Source organism: Tachypleus tridentatus, chromosome 10, assembly GCF_004210375.1.
Source record: "Tachypleus tridentatus isolate NWPU-2018 chromosome 10, ASM421037v1, whole genome shotgun sequence".
In the NCBI taxonomy this organism is placed as follows: domain Eukaryota; kingdom Metazoa; phylum Arthropoda; class Merostomata; order Xiphosura; family Limulidae; genus Tachypleus; species Tachypleus tridentatus.
In genome coordinates this window covers 34,712,377-34,728,324 of record NC_134834.1, presented here as the reverse complement: position 1 = coordinate 34,728,324, position 15,948 = coordinate 34,712,377, and the positions used below count along the sequence as shown (strand labels likewise).

Below are 15,948 nucleotides of genomic sequence, written 5' to 3'. Positions count from 1 at the left end.
ATTATACAGAGGAGATGGAACTAACAAGCCTTGCTCCTGATTTTTTTCTTTGAATCTACTTTTATAAATGGTGCAGGATAGCCTAGCTGCTTTGTGCCATGAAACACTAAATCAACCAGCTTATATAAATCATGCATCTATGGTTCCATCACTAAGATATTGTGCACTTACAGTAGTGATTCCCAAACTTTTTTTCCTCTGGGATGTACTTTTGGAATGAAAATTTGCTCACACCACACCATATTTTTATTGATTAAAAAATACCTTCAAAAACAAAACCTCAACTCCTAGCAATGCTATATTCATAACATAGAACACAACTACATTTTAATATGATTGTGAGACATCCAGAAAGTATAAAACAGTGCAACTACATAAAAACGTGATTCATTCACAAAATACATAGTTTCAATGAGAAGTGTAAGCTTGTTTTTGTGCAGTTATCTCATTTATATTAGGTCTAATCTGAGACTAACAAACTCTCATCTCCTCATCAACACAAATAAGCCTTTTTCTTTTCTGGTCTTTGATATTTGTCAGAGCTGAAAATCCCTGTTCACAACAGTGTGTCGTGGAGAACTGTAGAAGAATGGATAATCTCTTGAAGAGATGTGTAGATATTGTATCTGGTTGTATATCCAAAAAGAGTCCAGTTGAATACTCCCATGTTTCATTTTCAAAGTGCAATCACTCGAAATGCATGCCATTTCCTCTTTCTCATCTAATGTCAGATCTGAACAATTGGAATTCACAAAGGGATCTCTAACCCAGTTGATGGGAAGTACTGATTAATCTTTTCTACTAGTGTTGCAAGATATTCCTGTATGAGGTCATACAATTCATTGCTCATTTTAAAATTTTTTACCAGTGGGAACATTTTGAGGTCATGTTGCATTGCTCTTCCAAGTCAGAGCTGAAATTTTTTTTTAAATCCAGGTAGTTTGTCTGTAGTGGTGAGGATATTGTCATCACAGCCTTGCATACTGGCATTGAGTACATTCAACTGGGAAAAAAATATCGGCCAAATATGCCAGCTTTGCACACCAGTCATTCTCATCCAGATGGTGGTTCAATGGATTCCCTTGTTCTTAAAATGCTCTTAACTTGCTTTTCAGTTCCAACACCTGATTTACAACTTTTCTGAAAGATAGCCAGTGAACCCTGATTGCAGAATTAGGCACTGGTGTTCTTATTCCATGTCTTCGCAAAGTTGAGCAAATAACTGCACCTTTAGTGGTTTTGCTTTGATGATGTTCACAGTGTGCACAGTCTGATCTGGAACCAACTTCAGATCAGCTACAAGGGTCTTGCTGATTAATGCTTCTCTATGTAAAAAACAGTGAGTTGGTATTATATCTGTATTTTTCTGTTGGATGAGTGGCACCAAACCTCTCACATTACGTACAAATTCCAACATAAGAATCCCATGAAATCTAAAAATTTTCCAAATACTTAGACATAGTTTGGAAAATATCTTGTTCTCTGGTATGTTTTTCAAGTTTCTTGCAACATAGAAGGTGCATGATTATTTTGTCACAGGAAATTAATCTGACATAAGCAAACAACTGTGCTTTTCTACTAATGTCACTTGATTCATCAACTTGAATGGCAAATTTAAAATTCATCATACATTTGGAAAAATGCTTCTCAATATTAGCTGACATATCTGCTATTCTTCAGTAAATTGAATTATCAGACAAAGGAATTTTCATAATTTCTCATTCAGCATCATCAACAAACAAAGTTTTCACAATCAAGCAGCTGGCAGATATAATCAATTTTTCAACTGACTTACAGGAACATCATCTTGGAATTCTGTCTTAAATGAAGCTGCCAATGGAATGTCTAGATACTACAGTTTTTGAGGCTGCTAATGTACTGTCAACAGGCACGGGGTTGTCTGTAGATATTGTGGGCATTGTACATTTAGGTTTGTGAAACTGTTTTTTTTCCTTTATCATTCTGCCAAACCTGAAGTTATCCACATTTGTTTGCTGAGTTGTGAAAGTGCATGAATTTCCAAGTGTTATACATATACATCACACAGCTTATAATGCTCTGTCTAGCCAGTATTTTCATAAAACCAAAGATTAATTTGATGCCCAGTTTTGCCTGTTTTTTCAAGTCAGAGTGCCTAATATTTGTTTTTGAGCATGGGGAAATCCAGGACGTTGGAAGGGTAAGGGTTTTGAGGTGACTTGTTGATGAGTAACAACTACATATGTGAAGCAAGTAAATGAAATAAAGCTTTACATCAATAATTTGGGCTAATTTAATACAGGCTGTCCCAAAAAATTGTTTACACACTTTGAATGGTTATAAATACAATGTTTATTAAGACATATCTGGGTTTTATAATCCAAGTTTAAGAAGACAAGTGTAGAATTTTTTGTTATTGCAGGTGTTCGAACTAATGAGCATTCTGATTCAGGCACTGCTGATAACACGACCAGATGGAATTGCAAATCATCAAAATCATTTCATATGGTATTTGAATGCATTCTCTATCAATTGCTGCTCTCGGCTCATTGATTGTTGCAGATTTTATGCTATAAACCTTATATTTGATATATCCTTATTAAAAAAAAAAGTCCAGAGATGTGAGGTATGGTTGAATGTTAGGGAAATTCAGTGCTACCTCTTCACCCAATCCATCTGTTCGGCAAATTTCATCAAGATAGGCCCTCACATTATGATGGTAGTGAGGAGGTGCTCCATTTTGCTGGAAATAAAACTCCTCATCTTCAAGTTGCTCTTGAATGCATGGCATGATAGATTCTTGCAGCAAGTTCAGATAAACAAGACCAATGACTGTGTTTTTGAAAAAGAATGGTCCAGTTACACCCAACACCAATAATTCACACCACACTGTAACCCCTGGTAAGTTTACGTAGTGTTCAACTATAACATGCTGGTTCTGAGGTGCCCAGTAGGTGCAATTGTGGTGATTAACTGAGCCATTTAACTTAAATGTGGCGTCATCGCTCCAGACAATCTTGTTTGTAAACTGTGCATCCTCTATAGATTTTGCCAGGTACCACTCAAAAAAATTCAACTCTCTGGTCAGGATCACCTTCATTGAGGGCATGGACTAATGTCGGAATAAAACTTTTACAACGAACGCACTTCAATATGCGAGGAATGCTTAATTTTGGGATTCCTGTCTCACAGTCTGTTTGCCAAACAGATTTTCTTCAAGATCAGTGGAGACTTTCCAACAGCTCTGCTTCTCATGTGGGACTGGTGGACGACCGCAGTCTTCCAGAACACCCTTTATGGACATCTTGAACAGTTCCATTTGTTTCAAACTTATCTCTGATGCGAGCAGTGGTGAGTCGTGTTGGTGAATCTGTTTGAAACCCCCTTCTAAACTGTCTTTGCACTTCCAATAGCACTTTAAGATAAATGTCCTTTTCTGAAAGCTTAGTCTTGCTTCTGCCATTACTTCAAATTTGTTACACCTGTAAAAAAAGAACGTTTGAGTGAGTTATAATCATTCAAAGTGTGTATACATGTTTTTGGGACACCTTGTATATTTCTGAACATAATGATTTTTGAATGACTTTCAAGGTGTATTCCAAGAGCATACTGTTAAAAGGCTATTCAACAAACTAAGAAATAGTGAAAATACAATGGTGTAAAATTTACTTTTTTGCTTCAAAATTCTGTATTTATCTGTAGTAATATAAGAGAACCATGAAACATCCTGCAGACTTTCTCAACATCAATTTCAACACTGTAATAGAGGTGCTGTTATACAGTTGATTGGAGAAAAGGTTTTCTCTTTCTTAACACTCCTACGAAAAGACGTTTCTAGTCCTGATTTCTCCAAGCCTGTGGTTTCGCTAGATAGTAGATAGGGACAGTGGGAATCTCGTTAATCCATTCATTAATGGATTTAAATGGCAATTTCATTTAAATACAAAATTATTAGCCTAATATTAATAACCTTTCAAGTTGCTCTGGGGCCTATTAGGCCCCACTTTTCGTAGGAGTGTTAAGCTACTGAAGGACTTTCTGTCTCTCAACTTCTTATGGGTAAGGTACAACCTATTGTCAATAACATTTTGGTATTGGTGGATTGGTCTTCATCTGTCTTTTCTAGATATCCTAGTAAGTTTATATGCAACTAGTGAGATAGCTGTTTATAAAATGAAGTTAAAATGATTTTAAGAGATTTATTTAACATTTATAAAGCTGTATAAATAATTTATTTTATGTAAGCTTTTGTTACATTGCTCAATCCAATATTTCCTAAAACATGGGTAACATAAATGTTTATGTAAAGCAGTGGTGTCCAGTAGAGTGTTTTTATTGCAAAAAATGTAGCAGTTGCTTCGTAGGTATTTAGGTTAAATTATCTTTAGTTCCCCGAAGGGGAACAAAAGTTAATTAGGGGTGTACAGAAACTTCTGTTTCTCTTCACTCTGCCAACTTCAGGTGACTAACTGTGATTTTTGTACTTACCTGTTAATTTTCCTGGTGAGTTATGATAATTACAATTATGCTATAGAAATTCCTTTACAACTTTTATTACTGTAGTTTTTCTCTTAGCATTGGTTTTAAAATTGTGTTTTTTTAAACTTTGTTTTGTTTCACCTTAATTTCCTTTTATGAATTTCACTGAATTTACTTTATTTTTACCTTTTTACTGGATGTTTGGCAGAGATAGCCTAGCTGCTTTATGCCATAAAACACCAACTCAACCAACCAATTCTTCACTCCACACACAGCTTATGGATAGATGGCAAATGGCTTTTCGAGATGTTATAAGAGGTCCAGGGGTTAGTAATGATATTTATTACTCTGAATAGTCTGTTTGAGGTCTGTGAGTGGTATTTCAATAAAAGCTGCAAAGAGGTCTCAGAAAGCTTGGAGAAAAATCTCAAGAAGTGGAGTTGAAAAAGATCATCAATGAGTTGATTAGAGTGCTAGTGAGAAGTACTTGTGGTGATGGTCAAGGAGGCATAAGCAGGGAGATGCAGGCTGTGTATGTCTGCTCCTGTTTAAAAGCCAAAGAAAAGGATTTATTAAGATAAACTAATTGGATTTAGCTGAATGCTTATAAGCAATAAATTTAAGTTTTTATTTATTAAAGTTAAATAACCCCTGAGAAAGGCCACTTTTATGGCCAGGGTGTCAAATAAATGGATGAATTGGGTCTGTCCTTGGATAGCATCCACTGGTCGGACCATCTCACTATGGCTTCTTACAGTCCCCAAATGTGACCTATCTTTAAGTCATCTGAGAAAAGTAGACACTCCCAATTGGAAATACTGCCTTTTATTTGTTGAACATCATTTCAACCATCCTTTCATTCCTATTTGTACAGATGGTTTGAGGTGAGGTGACTGTGTGGGCTCTGCCATGGTTTGTTGTGGTTTGGTGGTTGCATGCAGTATCCACTCTACAGCTTCTGTGTTCACTGCTGAACTGTATGCCATTTCTCTTGCCCTGACTCGCTTAGTTCTCTACTGGCCCTGGAATTGCTTCACGTTAGTTCACACCCTGTTCTTGCCGATATTCAAATCTGACTGGCCCATTTCTCTCTAACTTATATTTTCATCCAGTTTCTCTGGATAACAGGCCACGTTGATATTTGCAGGAACAAGCTTGCCAGCACCTAGTGCTCTGGCACTATCACTGCTGTGCCTGTTCCATACATGGACTATGGTCCTGGTATTCAAGTCTCGGCTCCATTCTAGCTAGCAGTGGACTTGGAGTGAGCAACATGAAAACAAGCTTTTCCAAATAAAACCCTCTATTAGACTTTGGCCATCTTGCTTCCATAGGGATCGGAAAGAGGAAGTTGTTTTTACTAGACTACGCATTGGTTACAGTTTTTTATCCCATCGTTTTCTTTTATCTGGGACTAATGCTCCAATGTGTTGTCTGTGTAACACTAAGGTCACAGTAAGCCACATTTTACTGTCTTGCCTTCGTTACAACTCTCAACAATGGCACCATTTTAAACATGTTTTGTCCCAAGGTTTATTCTTAACGTTAGACAGTGATGGTGATGTTTTAATGCTATTTAAGGTTTTTAATTTATACATTAGACCTTTTTAATGTGATTTCCCTTTAGGAATCAAAGTATGTCTAGCTCGATTTGAAATTAGAAAATGACTGTAACGTCAAACAACTTGAAACTAGGACTGAAAAGGCCAACTTCAGGTGACTAACACTGCTGTTAGTCATCCTGGCGAGTTACAGTGATTAGAATTTTGCTACAAATCTTTTAAAACTTGTATAAATTTACTTTCTGATAATGGCCATTACATCAATTAACTCAAAACCAGGACTGTAAAGGCCAACTTCAGGTGACTAACGTTGATATTTGAACTTACCCATTGGTCATCCTGGCAAGTTATGATAATTACAATTATGCTACGGAAAATCCTTCACAACTTGTATTACTGTAGTTTTTCTCTTACTGCTGTAGACTAGATGTAAAAATTGTATTTAATACTATTTGTGTTTTTAATTCAAAAATTAAACTTTGACTTGTTTTACATTAATTTTTTTTTGTGGATTTTAAAAATTTTACTTTAATTTTAACTTTTTACCAGATGTTTGGCACAGATATCCTAGTTGCTTTGTGCCGTAAAACACCAAACCAATCAACCAACCAGTTGTAAACTCTCTTTGTTAACCTGAAGATGACTTGTTTTAATAAAAGTTTTAATACCCATACCAGCCATCTTGAGATACATGCTAGAGGAGTTTTATGCTATAGCCAAAGTATGATACTTGGATAGAAAATGTGAGATAACCAAGTACGTTTGTTTCTCTTGTTGCTTAATTAAAGCAAGTAAACAGGACTGTGATTTATCTGATTTCTTATTTGCCATTATACTACAACCAAATATACTGCTGTTAGTAAACTAAAGTTGAAAAATAATGAAGTATGCTTAGAGGACTGTAAAGGATGAAGATTTTTTGTTTCTAGCACTCATTTTGAAATTCTTCATTTCATCATAGTGTAATGGCACTCTTGCTTATAAGATACTGTAAAAACGTTTTTATTACCCTATGTGCAACTCCCAACTTTGCAACGTTTTTTATCCTGTGTGCAAGTAGATTTTCAGTAAGGGTCACAATGTTTCTGTTTCACCTGCATTTCACATCACATTCAATTGTACATCAAAAAATTGGGCAGCTGAATTTGCTGCCCATAGTGGACCAAAATGAAGGTGAAGAGATCACATGCAGATTTGACGTTTACTGAGTTATAAAGCTATGAATAGCATTAGAAACAGTTCTGTAATTCTACCTAGTATTCAAGCAAAACACTGTTATTTGTGTCCAGAATTTAGAAAAACTTGGGAAAATATTCTTGAAGCATTGCTATTTGTTTACAAACACACAGTGCAGATATGACATCATGAATACAGTGCACATAGATCTAATTGTTTTTCACAGATTACAGAGTTACAAAACAATGAATGGTGTCTTTACCATTACTTAGCACGTTACTCACCTATAGCTAAGTAAATGTCTTCTGTCTTTGGCATGTTTTTGTCTTTGGACAAAAAAAATCAACAGAGATTGCTTTACAAGGCTGCAAGTTGCTTATAGCCATTATGCACTGTCATCCTTACTAATTGCTGGCATCTCAAGTGAGCATTGGCACCATATATATTAACATATGTCAGTGAAGTGTAGATGTAACATTGCTGAATATCAAAATGTATGCTAACTGACTACTAAAACAACTCCAAAATTGTTGCTCTACATGGTGCAAAGTATGCACAAAAGTAGAGGAAAAAATTTAACATTTTCATATTTTTATTTGCATTGTGCTGTGTATTTTATTCCCAGAATGTTTTGTGCTGCTGTTAACTGCATTTTTATAAAATGTCATAAAAGTTATTTCATTTTAGTGGAGTTAATGCTCTGTTGTGTTAAAATCAGTAAATTATTCTTGAACTCCTTGTAAGTTATATGATATATATTGTTTGTATTCAAAGCATCACATTTACATTTTCTTGTCCTTTATTATTTAACATGAATTATATCATTCTTATGACCCTAAAATGGATTTTGTATTGTGGCTCCTAACTAATTTCTTGCAAACTTTTATTACTGGCTGACTGGCTATCTTTGGTTGTGTAAATCCTTTTGCTATTTGCTCATCTATTAGTGTTTGCCAAATGGTATTTCATTGATTAATGATTGACTTGTTCTGATTAAGATAAATTGAGAGATACAAGACAAGTGTATTTACTGCTGTTAGGTCGATAAAAGGATCAGGAACCAGAATTTTGCATTAATAGCTGTATTTCCTAACAATCATTAAACTTTATGGTTGATAGAATATCTGCCTTATTTTTCTTAGGAACATGTTAATTAATAGTTGTTTCCCTTTTTAAGACAAAAACTACAAATAACACCTCCCTTGCTTTATTAGTTGGTGAATGTTCTTGCAGAACCCATATGGAGTAAAGAGTTATTTTACAATGCTAGTTGCTCTTTAATATCTTGCAAGCCACCTTGTTTTACATGTTACAATAGTGCATTAAACACCTACCATGATTCACTAAAAACCCAAAATGTTGATACTGCAGTTTGCATGGTGGCATTAAAATGGCTCTTCCAGGTACTGTATTCCAAATATCCTTATGTTTCAAAATGTTAATTTTATTTTTCCTGTAGAGATGTTCAATCTTGTATTTGAATCCATTCCCAGTAGTAGTTTGTTCAACAACAAAAGGGGCCTGGCATGGCCAAGCGTGTTAAGGCGTGCAACTTGTAATCTGAGGGTCGCGGGTTCACATCCTCGTCGAGCCAAACATGCTCGCCATTTCAGCCGTTGAGGCATTATAATGTGACGGTCAATCCCACTATTCATTGGTAAAAGAGTAGCCCAAGAGTTGGCGGTGGGTGGTGATGACTAGCTGCCTTCCCTCTAGTCTTACACTGCTAAATTTGGGACGGCTAGCACAGATAGCCCTCGAGTAGCTTTGTGCGAAATTCAAAAAACAAACAAACAAACAACAACAAAAGATTTAATGTCTAGACTAATAACCAAATTGAATGCTTCTAAGCAATAGCTGGTTCTGGTTATCCTTGAAAATGTTGAAAAGCATGCCTGAAAATGAATGATCATTTTGGCCAATAAATTTGATTCTGCATAGAACTTTAGATCCATACTGTTATTTCCACTAAAGCTACTTAAATCAGTCACATTGTCTTCTGAATCCATATTACAAACAACACTTGGGTTGGAGTATTTGAAACCACCTGAGTACGAATCATAAGAATCAATAAAAGTTCATCAGATTCACCTCCATTAAGTTCCTTCTTTAAAACTGCTTGAGGTGTTTAAAACACTAGAGGTGTTTCTTGTGAATAAAGACTGGGTTCATTATCACCAAGTTTCAAGACAGTCTTTAAAATAAAATGAAAACTTGCATGATAAAATGTAGTGACACAGTATCTAACTGGAGAGTGTTTGGATTTGCCTACTACATATTTACATTTTTGTCTCCACTGTTAAATATGCCTTGGTAAGGATTATACTGCATAGATTGCAAACCCTTTCGTTGAAAACAACACAGTTTTTGCATAAAAAGCATCTTAAAGACTAACTGGGGAAGAGTTGTCTTTTTCTGTTCTTTCACTTAGTTCTTCTGCCAAACTGTGACAGCTAATACTAGTGAATGGACTTTAGCATTCTTTTTTTTAGCCATAATTTAACCATCTACAATTTACTTTGAGTTACCTTAATCATAAATCCTTTGAATGATCACACAAGATTCACTTTGTTTTGTTCTTCTACTTCATGGGCTAGAAATTTGCTTAATATTCCTTTGTATAATTTTTGTATTTTTTGTAAAAGACTTAAATGATGCATTTCTAAAGCCTGGTTTAAGTACATAATTGCCAATTATTTTGATTTATTTACTCCAAAATCTGTGTAATTCTCAGTGTGCTATACAGACAGCTTTGACTGGGAATAATTTTCTTGAAGATTTTTGTGTGACAACAGCTGATGTTCTTGACTGTAATGATTATGGACCTATCTTAAGTTTTGGGGATTAGACATACCTTAATATATTGGTGGAATGCTAGATGTAAGTACCTTTTTGAGGCAATCTCATCTATATATCATAGGACTCAGATGGGAAAAGCATCATAAAGAGTTGGCCCAGCATGGCCAGATGGTTAGGGTGCTCAACTCATAATCTGAGGGTCTGAGGTTCAAATCCCTATCACACCAAATATGCTTGCCCTTTCAGCCATCGGGGCATTATAATGTTACAGTCAATCCCGCTATTCATTGGTAAAAGAGTTAGCAGTGGGTGGTGATGACTAGTTGTCTTCCCACTAGTCTTACAATATGAAATTCAAAAGCAAACATAAAAAGTTGATGAATGGATAGGTTAGTATAGTGTTTTATTTATAGGATTATTCATGGGGCTTCACATTTCAGAAAAGGAACAGTGTTATAAGATATATTTTCAGTGTTTCAATTTAGATGTTAGCTAGAGAGTGCAAAATATTAAAATAGTTCTAGAACACTTATCATTGAGACATCAAATGTTAGAATGAGTAGACCTGTGAATTGATAAACTACCAGTAATCCTGTGAAGCTTTTAATATTGGGTACTGCGAGTAACTGTTAAATTATACATCTAAATTTATTTAAATGGGTACGTACGTTAGTTGTAGTACCATTTGTGAGGTATTTCTATTTAAACTTTATTTGTAAACTTATGTGTACAACTGTGTACAAAATGTGACAGCAACCTGTAACTAACACTAAGAACGAAATAAACTAATTTTCTGTAGTTAAATGAACTGTATTTGGCATTATTTTCACCAAATAATTTAAAAGAACCAACCCCACAAAGGTGGTGTTTCAGCTGAAAATTTCGTCAACATTTATAAATCTTACAGAAGATTGGTATTTGGGTATAAAAGTCAGGCTCAGGTTAATTGTGCGTAATCCATCTATTCTAAATTACAGTTTCTATATAAAAACCAAACCATTGTGCATTGCCAGGTAGAAGACTTCTTCGAAAAACTGTGCTAATGAGCCTGAGGTAGGTGAAACTGCAGACCACCTCAGAAGGTACAGCAAAGAAAAAGATGTGTTAGGTCTCTAGGTAACAGATTGCATTTTCTTTCTTTTTTATATAATTTTCCATTTTATATATAAGTTAGACTGATTTTTTGTTCACGCGGTGATCGAAATTACTTTTATGGAAAAATATTGCATTATTTATATTTTTGTTCTTATGCTATTTTATGTATTTAAATAAAGAAATTTTAAATGTGGTAATAAAATAATGCAGTATTTCTCTATAAAGGTCTTCTGAGACGATATTTTCCCATAAAGTCTCTTGAGTGGGGAATTTAAATTTTTAATTTCCTTTTCTGCATTTGTATTGTGTCTAAATACAAGAGGGACATTAAAAAGAGAAATACAAAAAATACTATATTTTACAATACAAGAGACTTTGTGGGAAAGTTTTGTAGGACTGAAACCATAACACTGCTGAAACAGGTTTCCTAGTCTTTGTAATAATAGTTCCACTTTTTTTTTTCATCTCTTTGTTAATGTGTGTATTGTGTATTTTACACTACTACTTTATTATGGAGTTGAGGCCCACTTCATGATGTGAAAAAGAGGTCCTCCCAGATCACCAAACATCTCAGCCCGGCATGGCCAAGTGGTTAAGGCACTCGACTTGTAATCCGAGGGCCGCGAATTCAAATCCTTGTCATACCAAACATGCTCGCCCTTTCAGCCGTGGGGGCATTATAATGTGACCATCAATCCCACTATTTGTTGGTAAAAAGAGTAGCCCAAAGAGTTGGCAGTGGGTAGTGATAACTAGCTGCCTTCTCTCTAGTCTTACACTACTAAATTAGGTACGGCAAGGGTTATCTGCGAACCAAACAACAACGGCATAAAGAAAACATCTTAAGCTCTCTATTTTTTCTTTGCCTTTGTTTGGATACAAACAAATGGCTTGTAGTTTTAAAGGTGGTCAAAATCTACTTTATATATGTTATCTTTTTAAATTTGCATGTTTTAATGCTACCTTTAAAAAAGAGAGTATACATATCTGTTAATATATTTCAGCTTTCAAAACTCGTGTGCATACACTCAGAAATATAATTTAAAATTTTAACAAAATTAGCTTCAGTTTTTCTAAGTTGCCAGGGAAAATTTTGAACTTCAACTGGAGAAACATCGTAATGTTAACATTCACCTGTTTATAAACTTGTGTGAGAAAAAGTAGCTCTTTGTAGTTAGACCAAAATTCCATAGTGTTCATATTCATACGATAATGAGATGGATAAAGCAACTATTTTAATTATATGTTTGTTTTTATAGTTATAGGCATTTTGAGGAATTATACAAACTCAAGACACTCAAAGTTTTTCTATGCACTTTATTTAGCTTTGTACTTTAAAACACATTTATGGTGTTTAACATATCCATTTCAATATATTAAAGTTATATCAAATATCATCCTCTGGTAGTCAGAATCAATTCATCGGAGAAAAGGGGTCTTCTTTAGCAAGTCTACATTTGGCTAACTCTGCAGTTTCTTTCTGGGGTATACAAGAAAACTTTCATTGAAGTAAAAAATATCCAAAGACTCATTATGTTTCGTGCAAAAACATTGGTTTATTTAGTTAAATAGGGATAATTATTGCTGTTTTATTGTTAAAAAAAACAAAATCAACATCCATGTACTTTTGTTAAATTGATATAAGATAAAATGTCAAGCTTTTAACTTTTGCATCATTTGTTTGTATCAACTTAAACACAAAGCAACACAATGGGCTATCTGTACTCTGCCCACCACAAATATCGAGACCAGGATTTTAGAGTTGTTAGTCCGCACACTTGCACTGTGCCAGTGGGAAAAATATAATCTTTGTAAAAATTGCACATATTTTGATAATGGTTTTGATCTTTAGGAGGCTTTATTTGTAGGTTTGAAATTTGGAAATATCAATTTGTGGCTCAGATGATGAGAATTGCCACATAATCTGAAGATATTTATTTCGTAGAATTTGAGCTGGTCCAGTGTTTGCTTTTTCTGGAAATTAGCTAAGTCAATTCCAGGACAAACTAAAATTCTATATTGTTGTATCATGACTTATGGGTATTTCTTACAGATGCATTTGCTTCATTGCTCAAATGGAATTAATGAAAAGCACACACCTCTAGAAAATCGTGAATTTTCATAAGCGAGTGAAGACCTGTTAAAGAACAGTCTTCCGATCTCTTTCCTGCCTGCCAGCTTTTGGAGAACGTAATCTGTCCTTCAGCATCATTGGTTAGTAGTGCAAAGATCAGAAAGTAGACAAGAAGCAAGTAGGGTCGACAAATCTGATGTTCCATGTCCCATAAATTCTTTACCTACTTTAACCAAATGAGTACAAACAAACGTGATTAAAAATGGTAATCTAATATGAAAAAACAACAACGAAGAAACAAAGTACGAGCTAAATTAAAATCACAGCGCGGCTGTTTCTCTAACAAAGACTAAAACTATAAAACCTGGATATATTTAAAACTAAGTAACTAATACATAGTATAGTACTAAAAGTACAAAGAGGTTCCATCTCCAATTAATCACAGGATAGAAAGAAATATTTACATAATCGCAGGACAAGAGAATATCTTGTAATAATCGTATGATACAAGTTATACTCCAAAAGTGACTATAGAACAGCAAAAGTTTCTGGCATTATGTAGTTCATTATACAAAGAAAAGGAACGTACATATAGCATCTCCGTTGACTACAAAACATAAAATATTAACTTTCTTTTGAGTTCCAATTATGTACTAATAACAACAGGTTCTAAGCCATTTAGTCATCATATAAATCACAAAAAATAAAGCTGTTTAAAGAAACTACTCAATAGCGAGGTTTAACAATCTTTATTGTGTATTGATATTTTTCGGTGGAAAAATGTTATCAATACAAAATAAAAATTCTTGCTACTAAACGACATCTTTTTATATTATAATTGAAGATAACAAATTTGTGAAGTAACAGCAAGTAATATCTCAACACGTACCTAACGTTGTACTAGCAATTTCTCTTCTCTTGTTAATATACACAGGTAGACATTACTACTAGAGTGCCATATTTATACTCATTAATACTAAAACTGCGCATGCGTTCTACGCTGCCGGCTCATTCGTACATAAATATTATCTGAAATTTATTATTGGTTAAGTTAATCTGAATAACGAGGTTTTACTATTAATATTAAGGCATTTGAAAATAACGTCAGCATTGTCTAATTTTTTACCGCCTTTTAACGAGTAACGAATCTTTTAAACAAAAAGGCGATTCATTTTTCAATTTTATTTTATAATGGAACATCTACCGATGATTAGGTTAAGAGAAACAATTTATAGATTATTACGAAAACATAGTTACAGTTTTCAGAATACATATAATACTATTACAGATATTTTTCTACTAAAGGATTAATAATTTCTGTACTTCTATAATAATAATAATAGAACTTGCTTCGATGTAATCGGAGGCTAGAGTTTTAGATTGCGACTCTACAAGTTCGAGGCACGAAATGTGAGTTTGCTATATGCAAGTCTATTATTCTTTTATAGGAACCAGACAGCCTTTGTCTATCTTTCATCTGGTCATTAGTTCAAAATCAAAAATGATCATAGCCGAACAGTAGTATCCTCTGATTTGACCATTTAGTCCACGTAGGCTAATTGCTGTTCAAAATCAAAATACCAATACCAAGAAAATTAGAAAAATTAATGTTGGTGTTTTAGTTTTCAATAGTTTGTAATTACACCTCCAAAACCACAGTACATTTTACCACCCTGTGACTTAAAATACTGGCAGAGCTAATATGAGTTTTTGGTTCTAGATGCAGATACAGTAGAGGATATTTACCATAACTCAATTAGGTAAAATACATATATACAGTGATTGATATATTGGACATAAAAAATATATCTGTTTAACAGTAAACGATTTCTTACAAGCTATGTTGTGCAACTCTGCCAACACGTTTTTCAATATATACAGGGAATACCTATGAGTGATAACTTTAGTCCACATGCTGAAGATGGATATTGCCTGGTTGCTGATAACCAAATATAGGTTCGGTATGGCCAGGTGGTTAAGGTACTCGATTTGTAATCCGAAGGTGGCGGGTTTGAAACCCCTTCATACCAAACATGCTCGCCCTTTCAGCCGTGGGGTGTGGTAGGGGTATAATGTGACGGTCAATCTCACCCTTGGTAAAAGAGTAGCTCGAGAGGTGGCAGCGGATGGTGATGACTAGCTGCCTTCCATCTAGTCTTACACTGCTAAATTAGGGACGACTGGCGCAGTTAGCCCTCGTGTAGCTTTGCGCGAAATCCAAAACCAAAAACCAAGCATAGCAAAGTAAGGACTAATTACTACAAAACAGAGGACACGTTGCAGATGTCTGTAATCTATGACCTTTGCATGTGAGATGGCTTGCTGTATTGGCATAATACTTTTATTTATTCTAGGTGTGGCTTTGACAGGAAAGAATATAAGCTTTACCTGATCCGTGAAACAGATAGACGGAGGGAGAGAGTATGCTACCAGAAATCCGTAGTAATAATTATATTAGCCAAATTCATAGATACTTCCCGTAATCCGAGGGTCGCGGGTTCGCGCCCGCGTCGCGTTAAACATGCTTGCCCTCCCAGCCGTGGGGGTGTATAATGTGACGGTCAATCCCACTATTCGTTGGTAAAAGAGTAGCCCAAGAGTTGGCGGTGGGTGGTGATGACTAGCTGCCTTCCCTCTAGTCTTACACTGAAAAATTAGGGACGGCTAGCACAGATAGCCCTCGAGTAGCTTTGTGCGAAATTCCAAAACAAACAAACAAACATAGATACTTCCAGTTTTATGTGTTTTTGTTTCGTGGCAAAACTGTCCACACAAGGTTAAAGT

The 15,948-nt window shown here is 34.9% G+C and overlaps 2 protein-coding genes across 4 annotated transcripts in view; one reads left to right on the top strand and one right to left on the bottom strand.

Moving 5' to 3' along the window:
* The window catches only part of LOC143229038 (E3 ubiquitin-protein ligase RNF4-like), a 63,625-nt gene extending 51,141 nt beyond the window's left edge, over positions 1-12,484 (top strand). The window contains exon 10 of one of the 2 annotated variants that reach the window (XM_076460719.1): positions 11,009-12,484. The gene's annotated coding sequence lies outside the window, so the exon portion shown is untranslated. Of the gene's footprint in view, positions 1-6,569; positions 10,800-11,008 lie in introns of those variants that run through there. The other variant, XM_076460721.1, reaches the window with a different exon arrangement.
* On the bottom strand, positions 12,393-14,192 carry LOC143229041 (uncharacterized). 2 transcript variants are annotated; one of them, XM_076460733.1, is made up of 3 exons: positions 14,054-14,192; positions 13,190-13,387; positions 12,393-12,570 (listed from the first exon to the last, which is right to left on the bottom strand). In XM_076460733.1, exons 2-3 carry the CDS (start codon positions 13,367-13,369, stop codon positions 12,505-12,507), a joined length of 246 nt encoding a protein of 81 aa, XP_076316848.1. In that variant the 5' UTR covers positions 13,370-13,387; positions 14,054-14,192; the 3' UTR covers positions 12,393-12,504. The 2 variants fall into 2 exon arrangements, with proteins under 2 accessions (XP_076316848.1, XP_076316847.1); XM_076460732.1 differs by having other exon boundaries at positions 13,190-13,390; positions 14,054-14,189.
* Between the last annotated feature and the right edge of the window lie 1,756 nt (positions 14,193-15,948).